The sequence below is a fragment of the Periophthalmus magnuspinnatus genome, chromosome 1 (genome assembly GCF_009829125.3).
Source record: "Periophthalmus magnuspinnatus isolate fPerMag1 chromosome 1, fPerMag1.2.pri, whole genome shotgun sequence".
NCBI classification, from domain to species: Eukaryota; Metazoa; Chordata; class Actinopteri; order Gobiiformes; family Gobiidae; genus Periophthalmus; species Periophthalmus magnuspinnatus.
In genome coordinates this window covers 19,759,618-19,778,992 of record NC_047126.1, presented here as the reverse complement: position 1 = coordinate 19,778,992, position 19,375 = coordinate 19,759,618, and the positions used below count along the sequence as shown (strand labels likewise).

General features: G+C 38.2%; 1 protein-coding gene across 2 annotated transcripts in view; it reads left to right on the top strand.

Annotated features, from left to right (window-relative positions):
• The window catches only part of LOC117393469 (teneurin-3), a 516,796-nt gene that overhangs the window by 395,660 nt on the left and 101,761 nt on the right, over nt 1–19,375 (top strand). For both annotated transcript variants that reach the window (XM_055225737.1, XM_055225739.1), the window contains 4 exons: nt 4,159–4,305; nt 9,575–9,705; nt 9,899–9,987; nt 15,779–15,898. In XM_055225737.1, coding sequence (XP_055081712.1) covers nt 4,159–4,305; nt 9,575–9,705; nt 9,899–9,987; nt 15,779–15,898 — 487 coding nt within the window. The remainder of the gene's footprint in view (nt 1–4,158; nt 4,306–9,574; nt 9,706–9,898; nt 9,988–15,778; nt 15,899–19,375) is intronic.

The window sequence follows — 19,375 nt, the reverse complement described above, 5'->3', positions numbered from 1 at the left end:
CATAATTTTCAGTTTATAAACACAATCATGCTTATTTTTCCATTTATTAGTTGAAAAAATGTGATTAAATGTTGTTAATCCCTTAATGATGTCAATAATTTAATGCAGTTATGTTATTTAATTCATTACAACTTAAGTATTAGAAAGTGTATTTGTACTGATCCAACAGCTCACTACAGACTTGAAACTGTGATATCTTTTGAATGAATATCGCGTGTGAAATAGCCGCTGCCTCTGTCATGTACAGTGTTCTGCTGCTCGGGTAAGAACAGGTTTACTCCAAAGTAATCGGACTCACTGTCAGATCCAAACCTGCAAGTGCACTTTATAATGTTGCCCCCAATATCCACAGCTTTTGTCACTTCTGCAATAAAAATAGTTTGAGGGAATTCTGTCGTTTCGAATAACAGGAATTTGACTGGAAAAATGTATTTTTTTCACATGGCTTTTTAAAGGTGTGCTATGCAACTTTTCTGGTTTTGTTTGATTGTCGCCATGGAGATGTCATTGCTTTATCATGAATGCTCCACAGAATGCCATTAAACACATCAGTAACTCATGATAAGAAAGCCATTTTATTTTTTTTATTTTTCAAGTTAGCAATAAAAACACCTATATTTGAAGACATGCGAGAAGATAAGTTTAATGCCCTACTGTGGGACATTCAAGGCAATGCAATAGCAATAATCTCTTCATGGCAACAAGGGGGTGGCGAACCCTTTCAACAAGAAACTTTATGTAGTGCAACTTTAAATTTGGCTTTATGTACGCTATGTATGTTTTTTTCTATGTAACCATCAGTTCAAATTAGGCTAAAGACAATAGCTGCTACTTTTGGGAAGAGGGAGAGGGACTAAGTAAATAAAAACCTTTCATTTTACATGATTTGCCAAACCAAAACTTTCTCTTCAAAAGCGTGATAATTGTCTATGAATATAAAGCACTATTATGGAATTTTAACATATGCAATACCACGCGCTATAACAAATATGACAATTGCTATGGCGCTCTGCTACAAAGTGCCAAACCACATCTTGAGCTCTGAAAAATCGCAGGTCAAATTTGAGCTTTGACAATCACAAAAAACATCTCTGTAACATTCTCCACATGTGCTCCGTTGTACAGAATGCAAATCTGTAAATGTCTATGAATATTCTACGCCACGACATGTTTTCTTGTTCTGTGCTCTTGATTGATGCTGTACTGTTGTTGGTCCTGATTCAGTGCTGCCCCCTACTGTCCCTCTCCTCCCCTCTACCCCTTTTGTCTTTGACCATAAACCCTTATTACATCTCAGATACAGTAGTATACTTGGCAGTGCTGTTTTTTGTTTAGTTTTTTCAATTTACGTTTTTTATCCCTAATTTTCCTCCCTCTCTCCCCCCGTGCCCTCTCCTATTCTCAGGATATAAAGGTAATTCAAATACCAAAGACTTGATTCAAGGCTGTCCCAAAACCAATCACTTTTTTGCACTCCTGTCTCAACTCATTCCACTTCCTGTCCTCTCTCTCTGTTTCCACGACAACTGTCTTTCTGACTTTGTCCAAGCTTGTTTGTTTCAGTTATATTTGTATTTCTGGTTACATTACTATGTCCCTGTCTTTGAGATACAGTCACACACAAAAACGTAATAATAAAATGAATGCACCGATGTCCATTCACTATTGGAAATCACGACATATGTTACGAAAAGTCATCGCTGGCCGACTGCCGTGCTACTCATTGCACGATACGATTTGCGAACTTGTACTAAATAATTTGGAAAACATGAAAAAAACAGAAAAAAAAAACAGGAAATGTCATAAATCGTTAACTAGCCATTTTGAGCCACCAGGAAAGTTTGGTGAAGTGTCTTGCTTAAGGATGCAACAACATAATGGCAAAGGCTAGATTCAAACTACCAACCTTCTCGTTATAGGGTGACTGCGCTACGTACAGACCCATTAATCTCTAAATTCTGTCCTTTGGTTTAGTTGGTTAGGGTTTTGAACTTTCTATTAATGCGGAATAGGCCCAAAAATGCCAACTTTTGCCACAAGAGATCAGTTAAATAATGGGTAATCATAAAGTACAGGCAAATGGTGATGAAAAAGTAGCACCGTTGTCATAGCAATAAAGAATTCAGCTAAATATTCCATCTGACCAGAACTAAAGAAAAGCAGCGAAACGTCTTCACTCATACAACGATTTGTCCAGCTGACGGATTTAAACTTCGTCTTTTGCTTTTCTATCGCTTGAACGCTGAAAAGTCCTCAAAATGGCGGCGATAAACCTGAAACTGAAACCCATGGAATATCTTTTGTCATACGCTCAAATACGTTTATTCCACAAGCCAACCATCACGACTTATCGAATTACAACTGCAAGATATGCCCGGAGCCTTTCACTTCAGTTTCCATTTAGTTCAAGTTCTCAAATCGGTTTTGTCTGATTTTTCCAGTGTCCCAGCTTTACCTTTTGTAACACACTGTCTCCTCTCCAGCTCAAACGCACTCACTCTCCCCTCCACTCAAACACACAATAGCCAATATGTTTGTTTGTCTTGCATCCGGAAGCCTGATTATGTCTATTATATGTATGTGTCAATGAAGTCAGCTGCTGTCCCTGTCTCACGATTTCTTTCTCCTCTGTCTCTCCAAATACCCTTTGCTTGGTTTTCAGAAAAATACTATCTATTTTTTCTGTTTTATTTTTTGTTTTGAATCAGCCAGCCTCATATTTTGTCTCGAATGTGGCGGCCGCATAAAGTATAGCATTTCGGAGGCATGCTCGTTTCCAAAACCAGATATTCCTCCCTGTGTCCTCCCTATACTTTGTGCTGGCTTTTCTTACTGTCTTCATGTTGTGTTTTCACATGGATTATTTAACCAGCTTCTCTCAGCAAAATTGACTCAGAGATCAGACAAAGCGATTCAAACGAGCCTCAAATTCTCTATATATATTTTTTTCTTTTTCGCTTTTTTCGTTTGCTTTTGTCTTCCATCATCAATAACATGTTTTTTCCCTACAGAGAATGAGATATAGGTCTATTCACGATACCATTTTGGCCCTTTAGGGTTTCGTAGCGTTCATGTGAAACTACAACATCTTTGGCATTCCACTGAAAGCTGTCTCAATGTCTCTGCGTTTGTATTGTTTGGTATTGATTGTTCTGATTTGTCTCTGGCTCTGTCTTACAGTCTGTCAGTCCATTTGTTGGAGAGAGGTGCATTAAATATAGGGCTAAAAACACTCACTAAGCACAGGCTTTGACCAACGCGCGCTCCACGAGGCTGCTGTCTATGGGCTGGGGATAACGGCTGATGGTATTCACACTGCTGACAATGATTTAGTCGTATTGGGGAAGACAATACGACTCCTAGTGCAAAAATATTAACATTTCAAGTTGTGTATAATGTGCCATAGGCCAATACGCTATTTGTGTTGGTCGCAAAGGCTTCAGTTATTTAGATAGTGGAAAAGCCTATCTTTTTATAGAAAAATTCAGTTTTTATGTGTAGGTCAGGTCTCTTGTTTTGTAGTAGATACAATTTCCCTCAAGACAACAAAAACTTTACCATTTGGATTCTGTTGGACCATTCGTAGGTTTAAATATCATGTATAAAATTGACAAAATTCCTAATCATGTGGGACTTTGGGAACTTTGTTGAGCTTGTGCAGGTCAAGGTGTTTTTAAAGTGTTCATTTTAATACCAAAAAAATACATCACTGGTATTGCTCATCACTGCAAGAATTATGGGGAAGCAACACCTGACAGTAACAGTAATTCTGACAGTACGTTCTGTGGCAGGTGCATTTTAAAGAAGAAAGAAAAAAAAAAAAAAGTGGGTGGAGAATTCGAGAACCATGAGGAAACACCTGTAAGAGACTATCCCAGACACTTAATTATGTGCCGTTTCAAAGGACATTTCCAACAAAACCTTGCCCTTAATGCATAGTTCAAAATCATATAGGCCCTTTAATGCTAAAAAACAACTTTTTGGTTTGTTTTTTCTAATTCAGCAGCCATCTTGTCTCGTCTCCAGTACGCTTGACCTCAGCCTTTACACCGTTAATGGTCAAAGCCTGTCTGAGCTTCAAACTTCCTTATCCATGCTATGCGAATGCTAACGCTAACTCATTGCTAACTGCCCTCTCTGTCTTTCTCCTCACTTCAGAGGGCTGCCCGGGTCTGTGCAACAACAATGGACGCTGCACCCTGGAGGCCAGTGGGTGGCACTGCATCTGTCAGTCCGGGTGGCGAGGGGCCGGGTGTCACGTCGCCATGGAGACGCTCTGCACTGATGGCAAGGACAACGAAGGCGGTACGTGTGTGGACATGTGTTATGGAGAGAAGGGGAGAGAGAATACAGAAAGAGGGAAAGAAGATAGAGGGAGGCAGAGATAAAGAGAAGGGAGAGGGAGATGAGGAGAGAAGGAGAGAGAAGGGGAAAAAGAGAGACAGGGACACAGAGAGATGATGATAAAGAAAGAGGTTGAGAGAGCAACTGGGAGAGGGTGAGACATGAGAGTTGGAGGTAGAGAAAGGGACAGAAAGGAGAGACAGAGAGGGGGAGAGTGGAGAGAAAGATAAAGATATGGAAAGAGAGAGAGGAGATGGTGAGAGGGACATGGAGAGCAAAGGAGACAAAGATGTAGGGAAAGTGAGAGGGGGAGAGAGAGCAGAGAGGAGGACATGGAGAGAGAACGAAAGATAAGAGAGGGAGAGAGAGAGGGTGAGGAAGAGAGAGGGAGTAGATGGGGTTATTTATGGACAGGCGGCGGACATGTTGTTGGCTCTGAGTGTGAGACGCCCAGGGGGAGACGGGAACATGGAAAATTAGACGAGCTGAAGTCTAGTCTGTCAAAGTGAAGAGGATGGTCACTGCTTAAGTGGGCAACGGCTCTCTCCACATTCAATTTTAGACAGAAACTTAAAAGAAATGTGTGCACCATTTTAATTTTGAACTACACAAACTCACCTATCTGTGTTCCCAGATTGTAGTACCTTTAAAAAAAAAAAAACTACATACACTTCCTTTAAAAAAAATTATGCTAATAATAATAATAATAATAATAATAATAATAATGATAATAATTATAATAATGAAAAAAAGTTCCGTTCCATTCATTAGTTTTTGTCCAGTTAAACCAAAAAAAATCCTTTTTCTTTTCAAAATGTGTGTAATAATCTCCTATTAAATACAGAACATGAAACACAACTGTAAGTGTGTTTTAACTGGGCTCTGATAGCGCTCACAAGTACCTACGTGGTTCTCGTTTCCCAATCCCCCCTTGATTTTTTTTTTTTTCTATTTTCTGATATTCTGTGGTTAATCTCAGTTACGAAATGTGTTCCACTTCATTTCAGTTTTCAGTTGCCTCCATTTTGAAACAGTTTTTATTGACACATTTTTAAAGGGTCTATATCAAACGTGCAGTAGATAGACTTCTCCCTCCTCTGCACACGTGATGGACTGTGACTTTTCAGACGGAGCATAGCACCTTGATGTAGCGTTGTGAATGAACTCTCTGCGCCAAAGTTCAAACGCCTCTTTGAAGCTCCAATGACTCTGAAATACCACCGTCCTCATCAATAGAACAGGGAACATATATAGCGCTCTATACGTCCCGTAATGGCTCCAGTGTGGAAGCACAAGCCAATCTTCTGTACAGTTAATAGTCTACAGTGTTGTGTCTTTCTTGCCATCTTTAAATGCTTTGATTCAGTTCTCTCAAAATGTGACTTCAGTAAAACTGTTTAGTTTAGTTGTCTGAACAAAATTTCACAATGTAATAAATTAATTCAATGATGGATAGGTAATTTTAAAGCAGACCAATTCTGCAAAATTAACTTTTCAGAGCTTTTAACCATGTTTTAGTTGTTTCCCCTCTCAAGTTGCTCATGTGAAGTTGTATCTGGAGTGATTTGCTCGTGTTTGAGCAATCTTTAATCGCTTATTTTCAAGATGCCATATTGCCAATCGACTCCCATTTTCACCGCCACTGGTACAAGCCCATTGCTCTCTATTTACTTTGCTCTCCAATTGTATTCGCCTTATCGGTGATACACATAGGATTCGGCAGTGTTGCGTAACCATATTGATACAAATGGAGAAAAAAAAAATCTTCGGGTCGCTAGTGTGATCTGTACCTATATAGATCTGATGACTCTTACATTTAGAGGCACATTAGCTCCCATTGATCACCGCAGTTTTATAATGCAGAAGTAAGACTTTTCTTTTATTAAGTCATTTTAGATGAATATCGCAAATGAAAATATCCAAATTATAACATAACTATAACTATATGACAGACACAAGCACAAGAGATCTTAAACTCTTTTTGGAGAATTTTCAGTATTGCAGTGTCAAAGCAGCAGTAAAACAGAACTACCCTCAAGTATTCATAAAATATTCCAAATAAATAAAGATTTGAATGGGCCTATTAAAAATAAATAGTAAAAACTGCATTAAAACTAGATGGCAAATAGAAAAAGGGAAACTAATAAGAAGGAGGAGCATTTAAAGTCACAGCGTGTAACTTTTTCGCCAAAAAAGTAAACTCAAATAAAAGCATGCATTTTGGTAGGTATATTTTTATTGCACTGAAAAATGTGTCCTTTCTGTGAGTGGGCTTGCATCTCCACAAACCTGACTCTTACTGGGCTATAAACTTCCGTTGGCTATAATCTTCCACAGCACGGCATAAAATGTATCTGTCTCTATGGAAAATGTTTTGGAGTATGGTTTTAGCTTTCTATTTCCAAAGAATCATGCAGGTGATTTGCCTCCACCAGAAAGTTACACACTGTGGCTTTAATGCTCTGTACAAGAATCTAACCTTATGTCTCCAGGTTCTGCACAATGCCAGATACTTCTTTGGTTACCTCCACTGTATAACTTCACATTCTTGTATAACTGCCATTTTCCTGACATGAAAACCATTATAATGTAAAAGCTATATCCCCCCTGCATTGAAAACCCACGCTCTGAATTTGCTGATAATTTGGTGCAATTTGTGCAGTGACCCACGGTAGGGTTTAATGAAGGCTAAAACGAGCATAGGTGAAGTCAGCAAGCAGTCGCCATGAGAAAGAGGGAAAAAAAAAAACAAAAAAAAAACTAAAATGTGTATGTCTCCTGTGGCTTGTCTCCAGATGTACAATTGGCTTTTAGAAACTAACAGAGACGAATGGCAGAACAGATTTTATTAGCTTACATTCCTCCATCTATCACTCCATCCATCTGCCCCCCTCTCTTTTTCCATTGTCTCCTCTGTGCATCCCTTCTTTTTACTTCTTCCCGGCAACGCTTAATGTGCTATATAGACACGATTACACGTTGGAATTTTGTAAACAGTAGGAAAAAGTGCATTTAGGTTTTTAGGGTTTTTTTGGTTAAACGTTTGTATAGGACCGGATTTGATAAGGAACATTTGGAATATTTATTAACTAATTACTACCAAACATGCTTCAGTTTAAATCCATTTACTTAAATAAGTGGTAGTACCTCATTGCCAAATTATATATTTTGTTATATTTTAGTGACAATTTTAACTCAAATGGCTTTTCTTTCTTACATTTTATGAATTAGAACTATATATACCAATTATTGTAAATATAACCCTATATTCTCACTAGTCTTGTGTATTTGTGCACTATTCTTAAAGGGACAGTGCATATTAAAATAAATTGCCAAATACATATACCTAAATATCCAGGATTATAGCCAGATTTATAAAGAAAACTAGAAAGAATTTGCCCATATTATGCTATTTTCTGATATATGTTATAATATATCAGATAATAATTATAATGTCCTCATCAAAAGCATACCCAGAGTTGTTTTTTGTTTCACTCACACATGTTTAGCGCACAAACCCTGCAGATACTGGTCCACCTTGTGATGTCATGTGGTAATACAGGAAGTGCTTCATTGTGCTTTTAAACTCCTTGCACCTTCACTAGAATCATTTGGATTATGTCAGCCCTGGAATTGCCAATCTCTGCTGAACTGAAGGGTAAAAGATCGCTGTTAACTTGAAACTACCACTTCATGACATCACAAGGTGGAATGTAACATAGGACCTATAATTTATGTTTAGAATTTTATATTTACAGATGAAATGCATTTGTTAGAGTGCAAGATTGTTTAACTTATAAATACAAAATAAACATAATCTTTCTTATTTCAGTGTGGTAATAACGTCAACCCTTTTGGACAATAAAATCACCAAATTCAATATATTCTAAGTGCCTTGTTTTGTAAGATGTTTTGAGACGACCAAACTAAAATCAGTCTATAATTTAGCTTTAAACAGTGTCTCTCCACAGACTTATTTGTCATGTCCTGTTCTCTATGACAGTAAAGCCTGTATTACGTCTTTATTCCTCCCTCTATGTTCCGTCCCATTGTAAGTCTCCAGTCCATTCATGGCTCTAAATCTGCTCTTGTCCTCCTGCCTCTCCTCCCTGTCTCCTTACACCATCCCTCCTGAATCTATAATTATTCCTAATCCCACTTTATCCTCCATTGGTCCCTCAGGCCTCTGGTGCTTCTCCGTCTCCTCCTGTGTTGATCCCGGCTTCATCCCTCGCTTTCTCTCTCTCTTTTCCTATATCCTTCCATCCTTTCCCTAAAGCCAGAGTACCGATCAGGTTTTGCAGATTAATATCCATAAATCATGTTTTTTTCCACAGTTGGATCGTAGCAACATATGTAGAAGTATTTTGAATATTGCCAAAAAATACACACAAAAAATATTCAAGTTGTCGTAAAAGTACACAGGTTAAATCTAGTTTTATGCACAATTTGTAATTAAAGCTGCTCTGTAACTCTCCATGGAGACATTATTGCTTTGCCTGGAATGTTCTGCAGTATGGCATTAAAGTTATCTTGCAAATATTCAATTAGGTGTTTGCACAGATAAACATGCATCTCTACTGTGAGCGGGGTTGCCTCTCCACAGATCTGACCTGTAACTTGGTCTGGTCATGTCACCTGCTTGTCTCCATTGAGATAAACAAAATTATGCCATACTGTGGAACTTTCCAATGAAATAACATCTCCAAGGAGAGAAGCAGGTGACATATGATGGTATCCAAGTGTCCTGAATGATGAAAGATCAGGACCTTTGCCAGAGCAATTAACCATTTAAAATACAATGTTATCTTTTCGATTGGAATAAGTCCTCAAAATGTTGTAAATACCAGGATTTTATTTTATTTTATTTTTTATTTTTTTTGTAGAAAGTTATAGATCTACAAACACACTGCTCTAAAATGTATTCATAATAGGGTGGCCTGTCCCTCTTTACATTGGATGAGATTTACTTAAACTTTTTTTTTTTCTTTCAAAATAAAACAGAATTTTGATGGCACCTTTTGCTTATCCAGCCTATACATTACCATTAATCAAGCACAATTGAAAAATCCTGTGGTGTTATTGAGGTTATTATCTGTGAGCTGACATGGCCTGAGTCTGTGCCTCCTGGTGCCATTCACTGTGTCGTCCCTGTTTCTCAGCTGAGGTGGTCAGTGTTCACTTCTTAATGGTGCAGTGTGGATCTGATTGTCTCATGTGCCTGTTTCAGACGGACTGGCCGACTGCATGGACCCAGACTGTTGCCTGCAGCCGTCCTGTCAGACACAGCAGTTCTGTAAAGGATCTCCAGACCCCGCCGAGGTGCTCAGCCAGTCCCCCGCGGCACTCACCCCGCAACAGGTACTCTTCTCACAGCAGGTACTCACCTGACAACAGGTACTCATCTCACAGGCACTCAACATGTCAACACATCAATACCATCAATACTAAATCAAAATATCAAAATAAGGAATGTATTTGTCCAGTCACATGTAATGTGTACTGTTGAAATATGTTTTGTCAAACCTGCCAAAACCTGCTTCATTTGCTCCAGGCCGCCAGATCATTCTACCAGAGGATCCACTTCCTGGTTGGTGCAGAGTCCACTCACATCATTACTGGGGACAACCCGTTCAACAGGAGGTACGGAAACATGCACTTACTGTATATGTATGGGTCAAGAGGTGACAGGAGGAAACACAAACTACATACTATACTAAACTATATATATGTGTGTATATATTATATATATAATGTATACATAATCATTTAGTTTGTAATGTTTAGTTTAAAATGGCTTCTGTTTGTCAGAGTAACTCAATCAGAGGTGAGCCTCCCTTTCATCTTGTTTGTTATTTCTTTATTTTGGCTCATAATAATTCCACATTGGCTGTGGGTCACTCTCAACTTAACCTCAGTGTTATTCACCGCCGCTATAGGCCAGACAGCTCATCTGGTGTCTGGACAAATTTGTAATAAATAAACATTTTTTCTCCAAAGTAGCTTATGGCGTATACCGAAAACCCCATGTCTCCTTCAACTCAACATTCAATAAGCATGATAAGCGTTGCCGTGGTGAAGGCTGGGCTACTGAAACATGATTGAGATTCGGCGCCTCTATTTGCTTTGCTTTTGTCCCATTTTTCAATGTGCGCCTGAATGTTGCATAAAGAAGCAGAGGCCACATCTTGGTAATAAAAATGTTTTCTCATACAGGCTACACAATTTCATCTGTACTGAGAGTTTTGAATGTGGCATATTTTGTATTGATTGTGTTGCTTTAAAATGTATTTCTTTTAATTTAACTGATGGAAAAATGCACTTAATCGCAGACACTCTAATCATTGGGCAGCAATTAGGAGACGGCATTGTGTTTTTGGATCAATACCAATTTATAACAACAACTGTTCTTGTTTTGGAGTGGAAAACAAAAATGCTCATTGCTAACACGTTTATAAACTTAATAATGAAATACGTGGATGGACATTGCAATTACCAGATGGGAGAAGCTAAATACATTGGGTTAGCGCATTATGTTATGGTTTTTATGCCGTGGCAGAGTGACTAGCACAGTTTCTCCATAACACTAAGTTCAAAAGTTGAGTTCCTGGATCTGTTGGGGAGTTTGAATGTTCTCCCTATTATTTTTTAGGTTTCTATGGGTGCTCCAGTCTCCCTTGCCATCCTAAAGCATGTACAATATATAGGCTAATTCTCCAGCGTTAAAGAGCCTATATTACTCTATTTTCTGATCTATATTTTAATGTCGTTTCCTCCTAAGGGCATTGGAGAATGGGTCAAATGCACAGGGCCGATTTCACGTGCCTGAATTACTTTGCTGACATGCGGAATCTCAACAAAAGTTCATATTAGCTGTTTTGAAGATAACATTTCCAGATTAAGTTGGTTTGAAAGCAACCAATACGTCTTTTTTTTTTTTTTTTTTTTTTGTCAATGCCAGTATCGATTTTGTTGAGTCCAGGGAAAGCCGTGAGAAGGATGGAGAGGTTAGATCTGCAGGAAATTGGAGGCCTAAAGGAACAACCAAAGATGAGATTTATAGTGAACGAAGGCATGAAGTAGAAGAGAGCGCAGAAGATTGGTTCAAAGGTCACGACCCTTTGAATACATCACCCAGAGGACAAGAAAACCGCTATGCAAAATTTGAAGAAAGTTGGCCAACTAAAATGATCTATGAAAGCTCTATTGTATTTTAAATCAATAGCAATTTACATCAGTTCTTCGCACGGTGACAGGAGGTGTTTGTGGTTTCAGACTGGCCCGCGGCACCTTCTAAAAAATTAATACAGCGAAATTGCTTTGAGCCTGCTTTTATAATAGTGCTCGTATTATTATTTTTTATTTCTCCACTGACCACCTCCTGCTTTCTTTCAGCTCTGTCCAAAATGACCCAACCAGCCATTTCATCCCGATGTACCGAACGTGTACACTGCATTCATTCATGACAAGCGAGAGAGGCAGAGTTTAAAAGAAATGGAGGAAAAACGGCTTAACATGTGCTCAGGAGGCTGCGATGGTCGGAAAATACGTCTCGAAGCTTAACGTGTTAAAGCCTGCCAATGTATAATGCTCTCACAGCAAAAAAAACGAACTGAAATCTATTCCATCTAATAGTTTCTAAGTTAAAAGTGCACTATATCGCTTTAGGGATATGTCTATTATCTACTGAAATGCCATTACTTTGCCTGTTATGTTCCACAGTATGGCATATTTATCTTGCATTTATCCACTTATTTATTCACTGGCCCTATATTGGCTACGCATAGATCATTTTAATGCCATAATGTGGAAGTTTCCGTAAGTAAAGTTACTTAAATCACATTTAATCTACGTAAAATCTATTAAATCTCAAAATTATTAGTTGTATAAACATAAGACATTGCTTTAAAAGAAACCCATTATTAGTGAAGATGAGTTTATTTATTTTAAGCGATTTAGCAAAATAAAGTTTCCACCTAAGTCAAGATTTTGCCTTTAAAGATAATTAGACTTTAAAAGCCTGTACCTAATTTTCATTGTTTTAAAAATGTGCAAAAATAATTAGTTCATTTGAAACCGTTTGCAAAGTTATTCTTCACTTATCTTATGCATTCTGAACGTCCTAATTATTCACCGCAATGAGTTTTTAAGTGTTTTTTTCACAACTTTCGGAGACCAGTGCAGACTTTTGCCCGGAGGTAAAGCTAACAACATCTACCATGCTAACGTGCACTAAAATACTTTCTAATTAAATGCAGGCAGCAGACTTACTTTGACCTTAAGAGCTGCTTATACAGGACTGACACATGACAAATGTTGCTAAAATACATGGGAAAATCAGGTACAGGGCCTTTAAATAAGACAATGAAAGATAGTTTTTATAGTTTCAGTAGTTACTTTACATCATTCTCCAATGGCCCAATCCTTCAGTGGAATACTTGACCATATTCCAAACCAACTGCAGTTTTTGTCCTCCATGGACCCTGCTCTGAATGATAGCAGTTAATTATTTGGAGCTTTTATGAGTTTGGCGCTGGAGGGTTCACACATACCTGGACATTAATTTGCTCTTTATAATGTAAGTAACTCATGGGCTACAATCAATGGAGTTATTAAAGGCTTATGTCAGATCAGCCCTGCAGCAAAGTGACATTGTGTGGACATGTTTGAGGAAGTGGAGGACATTTTGGTTCCATCTGAGAAGGTCTAATATAGAACAAACCTGAGTTCAAATCATAGACGGTATAAAGAAGTGGACTAAGTGAGTGTGACCTCACCCATAATGTTCAGCTCCAGTCAAATGAAGCTCATCGTGGCTAGCAGGTATAGGAATTTGGAGTCGAGGTCCATATTTGGAATTCCGACTGTGAGTATCATGGCAACCAAAGAGCCAATCTGGAGCGAAGCCCTTCCTGCTCGCACCACTGGTTTAGCAAAGAGCAGGTGTTTAGCAACGCTGTCAATCAAACCTGAAAGAAGGTGCCAGATTGGTCTGTTATTAAGGTTCATATCTTGAGTTATGGACACAATAGTGAAGTAAAAACACCAGGAGCACGTGGAGCGGGTTAATACGAACAGTTTAAGACCAAAATGACGAGTCTGACAGCAGCAGTTACAGCAAGAGGGGCCACAGTTTTCCAGTGTAAAGTGAATTGGAGCCGTGTCGATGGACCTGAAAGCATGTCCATGCTCATTCCCTATTTGGAATGCAGCGACTAGCAGGTTAGCTATGTCCATTTATATACACAGTCTATGGTTCAAATAGTGTGATATTGTATACAGGCCTGTAGTGTGTCATTGGGATTGGTTAAGTAAAGTTAGCTGCAGATTTTGAGGTGGCTTGATCTAAAGAAAAAAAAATTCTTCTCTTGTTTCTTAATAAAATCCCATATATAACTCATACAGAAATACTTGACCCCGTCCCCATCTGAGAAAGGGACATCAACACATTTTCGATTCTGACAAGTATTCAAGGCTAAAATACTGGAAGTTAATGATAAATATATAAGTAAATAAAACAGCCCCTTGGCATAGTTGTCTTTATTACCTAGACTAAAAGAAAATGCCTGAAGAATGTTAATACTTGTAAACTATACCCAAAGTTATATATATTTCAATGGGATATTGAAATATACACACTGTATCTCAATAATCACATGATATGTTTAATTTCATTTGCTCTAAGAATATTTTACACACAACTACCCGAGTGGTTAATGTTTTCTGAATGAGATCAGGACAAATCTAAAAGCCTCTTGATCTGATCAGTGCTTCAGTTTGAATGTGGATATTTAATCATTTTAAAATCAGCCAGTGATTCACTATCTTTCATTGACCAAGCGGCATCAAGGTCTTATGAAGGAATTCTGAATTATTAAGAGAAGGAAATTAGCCAAAAAAAGTTTTGTTTGTTTTTTCTTCACATAATCAGAATGAATCAGAATGTTGAGTGTACTGAGTCAAGGAGAGGTGGAATAGTATTTTTTGTGGTAAAATAGATTTGAGTTTTGACTAAATCTCCAAGAGTTTTTATTTATTTATTTAATACAAGACAAACAAACATAGTAACCAGTCATATATAGTGGTAACTGTATAACAATAACAATACCAAGACAAATCAAGACATAAAGCCCTAAAATGGTTTGGCTATTTACGATTGTATGTGACAAGTTTGTGTTGTGTGTGTGTATGACGTGTGTGTGCGTATGTGTAATTTTTAATGGCCCTTATCTTGACCATTGACCTTTTAGGACCTGTCACCCATTGAACGGCTTTCTCTAGGGATCTTAGTCAACGTTATGCACCATTGTAACGCCAAAATGATGCATGGGTCTACATATCCCCCTTTAAAATAGCAAATAAGATTCAAACATCTTACATGGACAGGAACAGCCCTGGTCTCCATGGCAGATTGAAGAATGAGTCGAGAAGCTCTTCATCCCTCCTCTTCCTCACCCGCTCCAGTCATCTCTGGTCATTATCTCCTCCAGTTCACTTGAATGTGTCTGATGAAGGCAGCGGCGTGCACAGATATGTAAATGAGTGCGAGAGGTGCCACCGTGGCCCGAGTGGTAATATCGCTGTCCCATTACTCTGCTCCCACGGCTCTGCTCAAATGTTTTGAGTTGGAGTCAAGCATCGTTGCTCTCTGCTCTTACAAAGAGACTCCCCGCGCTGAAAGGAAACCCAATGCAAATGAGATCGTTCTGGGAGGTGGAGAAGTTGAACGTATAGCAAAAGTCGACAAGCCAAAATGTGCAGCTGATACTTCTGTGTGCGTAATGTTATCAATGTGTGACAAATGTATAACGTAGCGACTCTTAATAAGCCTTAATAAAACATGAACTAAGACTTATTTCATAATGAAGAAGTAGTTAAGTAACACCCTAACACACAGAAACAGTGTGATCAGTCTAACCAGTATCCAAACTTCACACTCCGCCCCAGTACCCAGAGTTTGTAATCAGAAACATGTGGCCACTATGTAACTTTTCTAGTAGAAGACCCGGCTCCTACTTGTTTCCATGGAGATGTTATCGCTTTGCAACTTATCTATCTTGTTTTTTTAATTAAAAATACATTTTTACTGTGAGAGGGGTGGCCTTTCCACAAATCTGACTTGTATCTTAGCCTGATGGTGTTATCTGCTTCATGGAGATAGACAAGTGTGCCATACTGAGGAACATTTTCATCAAAGCAATAACGTCTCCATGGAGACAAGCAGCACGCTGTCCACCAGAAATGTTATATAGTACACCTTTATATTGCAAACCACTTATCTGTTAGTGTCAAGTTGCTAAAGGTCGTGTTAGCAATTGGCTATTTCAACATGGCATATTCCCCTCAGCTGTCCACAGGTTGTAATATATGAAAAACGATTGCAAATGTAGTTAATCCTTTGAGTTATCTCATCTATTTTGTTCCCCCTCCACAGTTTGGTGTCTATAATCCGGGGCCAGGTGCTCACAGCTGACGGGACGCCCCTTATCGGAGTCAATGTGACCTTCGTCCACTACCCTGAACATGGGTACACCGTCACGCGCAAGGATGGCATGTGAGTACGACTTGTCGGTCAAAACTCAAAAAACTCACTTCATATAAAAAAATAACAAATCTACAGCTGTCCATCTAGTGTTTAAGATACAATATGAAGCCTGCACTGTGTCTTTTTAAAAATGCTATTACAACCATAACTAAACCTGTTGGCAGTGCCGACCTGCACGTAGAGAACATATATGTTTCTGTGTTTGTTTTTTTTCCTCATTCTCAGTATATGAACACGTCATGTCTCAAGCTCTGATTAATGATTGGCTGCACTTGCTGAGGTTTACATAGGAGGGATTCAGAGAGAGACATTTTAGGTTTAAACCAACTGGAATTCAGCACTGAAACTGCCAACCCAAAAGACTCATGTGAGCCTCGTTCTGCCTTCTGATTGACTAAAGCAGCAGCTGGCCGTCATGTCCAATGTCATTTTGTAAATAGGAGTAAATCAGTATTACAATTATCATCTGTAAAAGTTATATTTGATTTGAGCATGTCTAACCCATATCTCAGACACAGAAAATAACAGTATTTAGACACAAGTCAGAACTGTTTAGTAATGTATACAATATATACAGGATTAACTTTTCTTCTTCTTATTATTGTTGTTGTTTTGTGCTGCTGCATTATGTAGTTTCACATATGCATTATTGTCTCAGAGTTGACTTTGAGGCCAAAGTGTTCTCACTGTTATCGAACCACATTTGAAATGCAGTGTGCTATTGAAATAGTGTCAGATACATGAAGTTTGAGAGTTGTTGTAGAAGTTGCAAAAGAAAACATCTCGAGTATATTTTCAGTTGTATGGAGAATATAGTTGAATTCATATCACCTAATATTCTGCAACTTTACTGAAGTTACACAAAGAGCTCAGAGCAAAAGTACCTCCCACTGACAAACCGAGAGATATTCATATTCTCATTAGCATTCACCATCTCTCCGCTTAAACTTTATTATTATTATTATGCTTTACATTATTAAACAATACTGGAAATGCTACACTGGAATGGTCCACAATATGGCATTAAACATATTTGTTTTGCATTGATACAGTTACAGATGTTTGTAATGCCATAAACGACATCTGGCCTGCAACTTGGTCTGGTGGTGTCAGTACCTAATTATAAAGCGTTTTGTCGTCTGATGATCAGAAAGTGTACCGTTAGCATGCTAGTTGTTGTTAGCTTTACTGTGACGGTAAATGCTCAAAATGCAAAAGGTAAGTGAGGAATCATTTTGGACCACTGCAAATAGTTTAACTAGTCCTGATTTTTCATATTTTTTAAGACCATAAAAAGCTGGTACAAAGTGAATGTAAATTTGGAGAAAGAGAAGAAAAATCAAACAAATGTGATATGATAAAGTGTTGCTTTTGCATTTATAAACGAGTATAAACACAGTTATTGTTAGTAATGCAGAATGAAATCTGATATTTCTGAATAAAAACACATCTACACTTACACAAACAGAGCAATTATCAACTTTTTTGTCAAAATAGTGCTTTACTTACAAACAGTAACAGCATATTACAAAAAAAAAAAAAAAAAAAAAAATGTGTGGTAATTGATGACCTGTAAAATAAAACAGAATATTAACTAGCCTTTTTTTTTTCTCCATGTATTCACACTGACTATTGAATATAGTAACTGATAGTGCAGGGACATCTGACATCTGACAAGAGGAGGAGAGCGTCAGAGAAGCAGAAGATGGAGAGGAGTGGGGCCAGAGAAGCAGAGGAGTGGGTCAGAGAAGCAGAGGAGTGGGGCCAGAGAAGCAGAGGAGTGGGTCAGAGAAGCAGAGTAGGGGTCAGAGCAGCAGAGGAGTGGGTCAGAGAAGCAGAGGAGGGGTCAGAGAAGCAGAGGAGTGGGTCAGAGCAGCAGAGGAGTGGGTCAGAGCAGCAGCAGCAGCAGAGAGGGTCAGAGAAGCAGAGGATGTAGATTAGAGGGTCAGATGGAGCAGACAATGAGACTGTGTTTTTATTGTTACTCTATTTGATTATATTGCAGTCCTCCTTATCACTCTCATCTTACCAACAGACCTGAATAATAAAAACACTTCTATTATTGTGTCCAAACACTGATGACTGGAAGAGAGAAAGAAAATAGTTTTTCATTTATAAGAAGATAATTATAGAATGACTCCATCTGTTCTACTGATCTACAACAAATAAACAATTATCTATATCAGATGTTTTACAGGATGTGAGAATTTATTTTTCTCTTTTTTTCTAATATAATAACTATACTTCTAAATGTTGGTAAATGATGATCTTGGTCAGAGTCTTGACTAGAGCTGAGCATTTTCAGTGTTTGTTCGTTCGTTGTTATAAGTACACAGCTGGATCCAAACCTGTGCCATAGTGCATTAATAAGATGTGTCTTTATGTTATTCTGTTTGCATAAAGGACATACATAGATTACATAGAGTGATAAGGAGGACTATAACAACAACAATAGCATTTTCAGACGTGACAATTGAAACTACAGTAACATATTGCACTTACCTTTGTGCAGGTGAAGCACTCAAAGATTCACCTTCTCCATGACCCTAGCTTCTTCAGATTAATATCCTATACAGATGAATCATAATGACAGATTACACTCCTAAAATGCTATTGAGCTGCACACAGGTTTTTTCATCACAACACACATATCATTTCAAAAGATCATGCAGTGTGTTTTCATTGCATCTCTCTTCACAGCCCTTTTGTGATCTGACTTTGGCTCATTGTTGTTGTGATTGTGTGAAACATCTCGGTGTGGGGTTTAGGGATTTTAATGCAAATACATGTCTACACTTGCAGCCTGAGTGCAGTTAACGTTATATTATATTTTATTCTCTGGACAAAAAGAAAGCTAATACACTTGCAGGTCTGCAGCAGAAACAAACACTCTAGTGATGTATTTTCTCTTACACACGTCAGTTATAGCTACAGATACATAATGAACGAACTGTTTATGGCAATGAGCATTTCTCACTAAAATATGCGCATGAGTCACCTTGTTACCTGTTCAGAAGGAATTTAGCCAACTCTTCATCGCTTGTCATTCCTTTTAGCCCGTGTAGCTTCCCAAACACAGCCTCCTGTATAAATCCAATAGCAGTTTCTCATTTTGACTGCTGCCTCAGACAAAAGACTCACGCCGTTGGTCTAAGTTTCTGCGAAATTTGAATAGCTATGGCTACTAACAAGGGGCAGTATCAAGTATTTTGTTCTTACAGATTGCTTACTTTACATTATAGTACAAGGCCAAAATTAAATACATTAAAAGTTACAGACATTCACTTTAAAGAGAGCCCTGTAATAGAAACAATTATGCTCCAGCTATTGCAGATTGACATATTCGATTATTGAAATGGCCTTGCAAATAACTGTCCATTCGCCCTTATCCCATGATGATGTAACCATAAAGGATTTATTTTTTTAAAAACACATTTGCGCAATCAAAGGCCAGCACAGCAAAGTGATGGCTACTTGACTAAACAT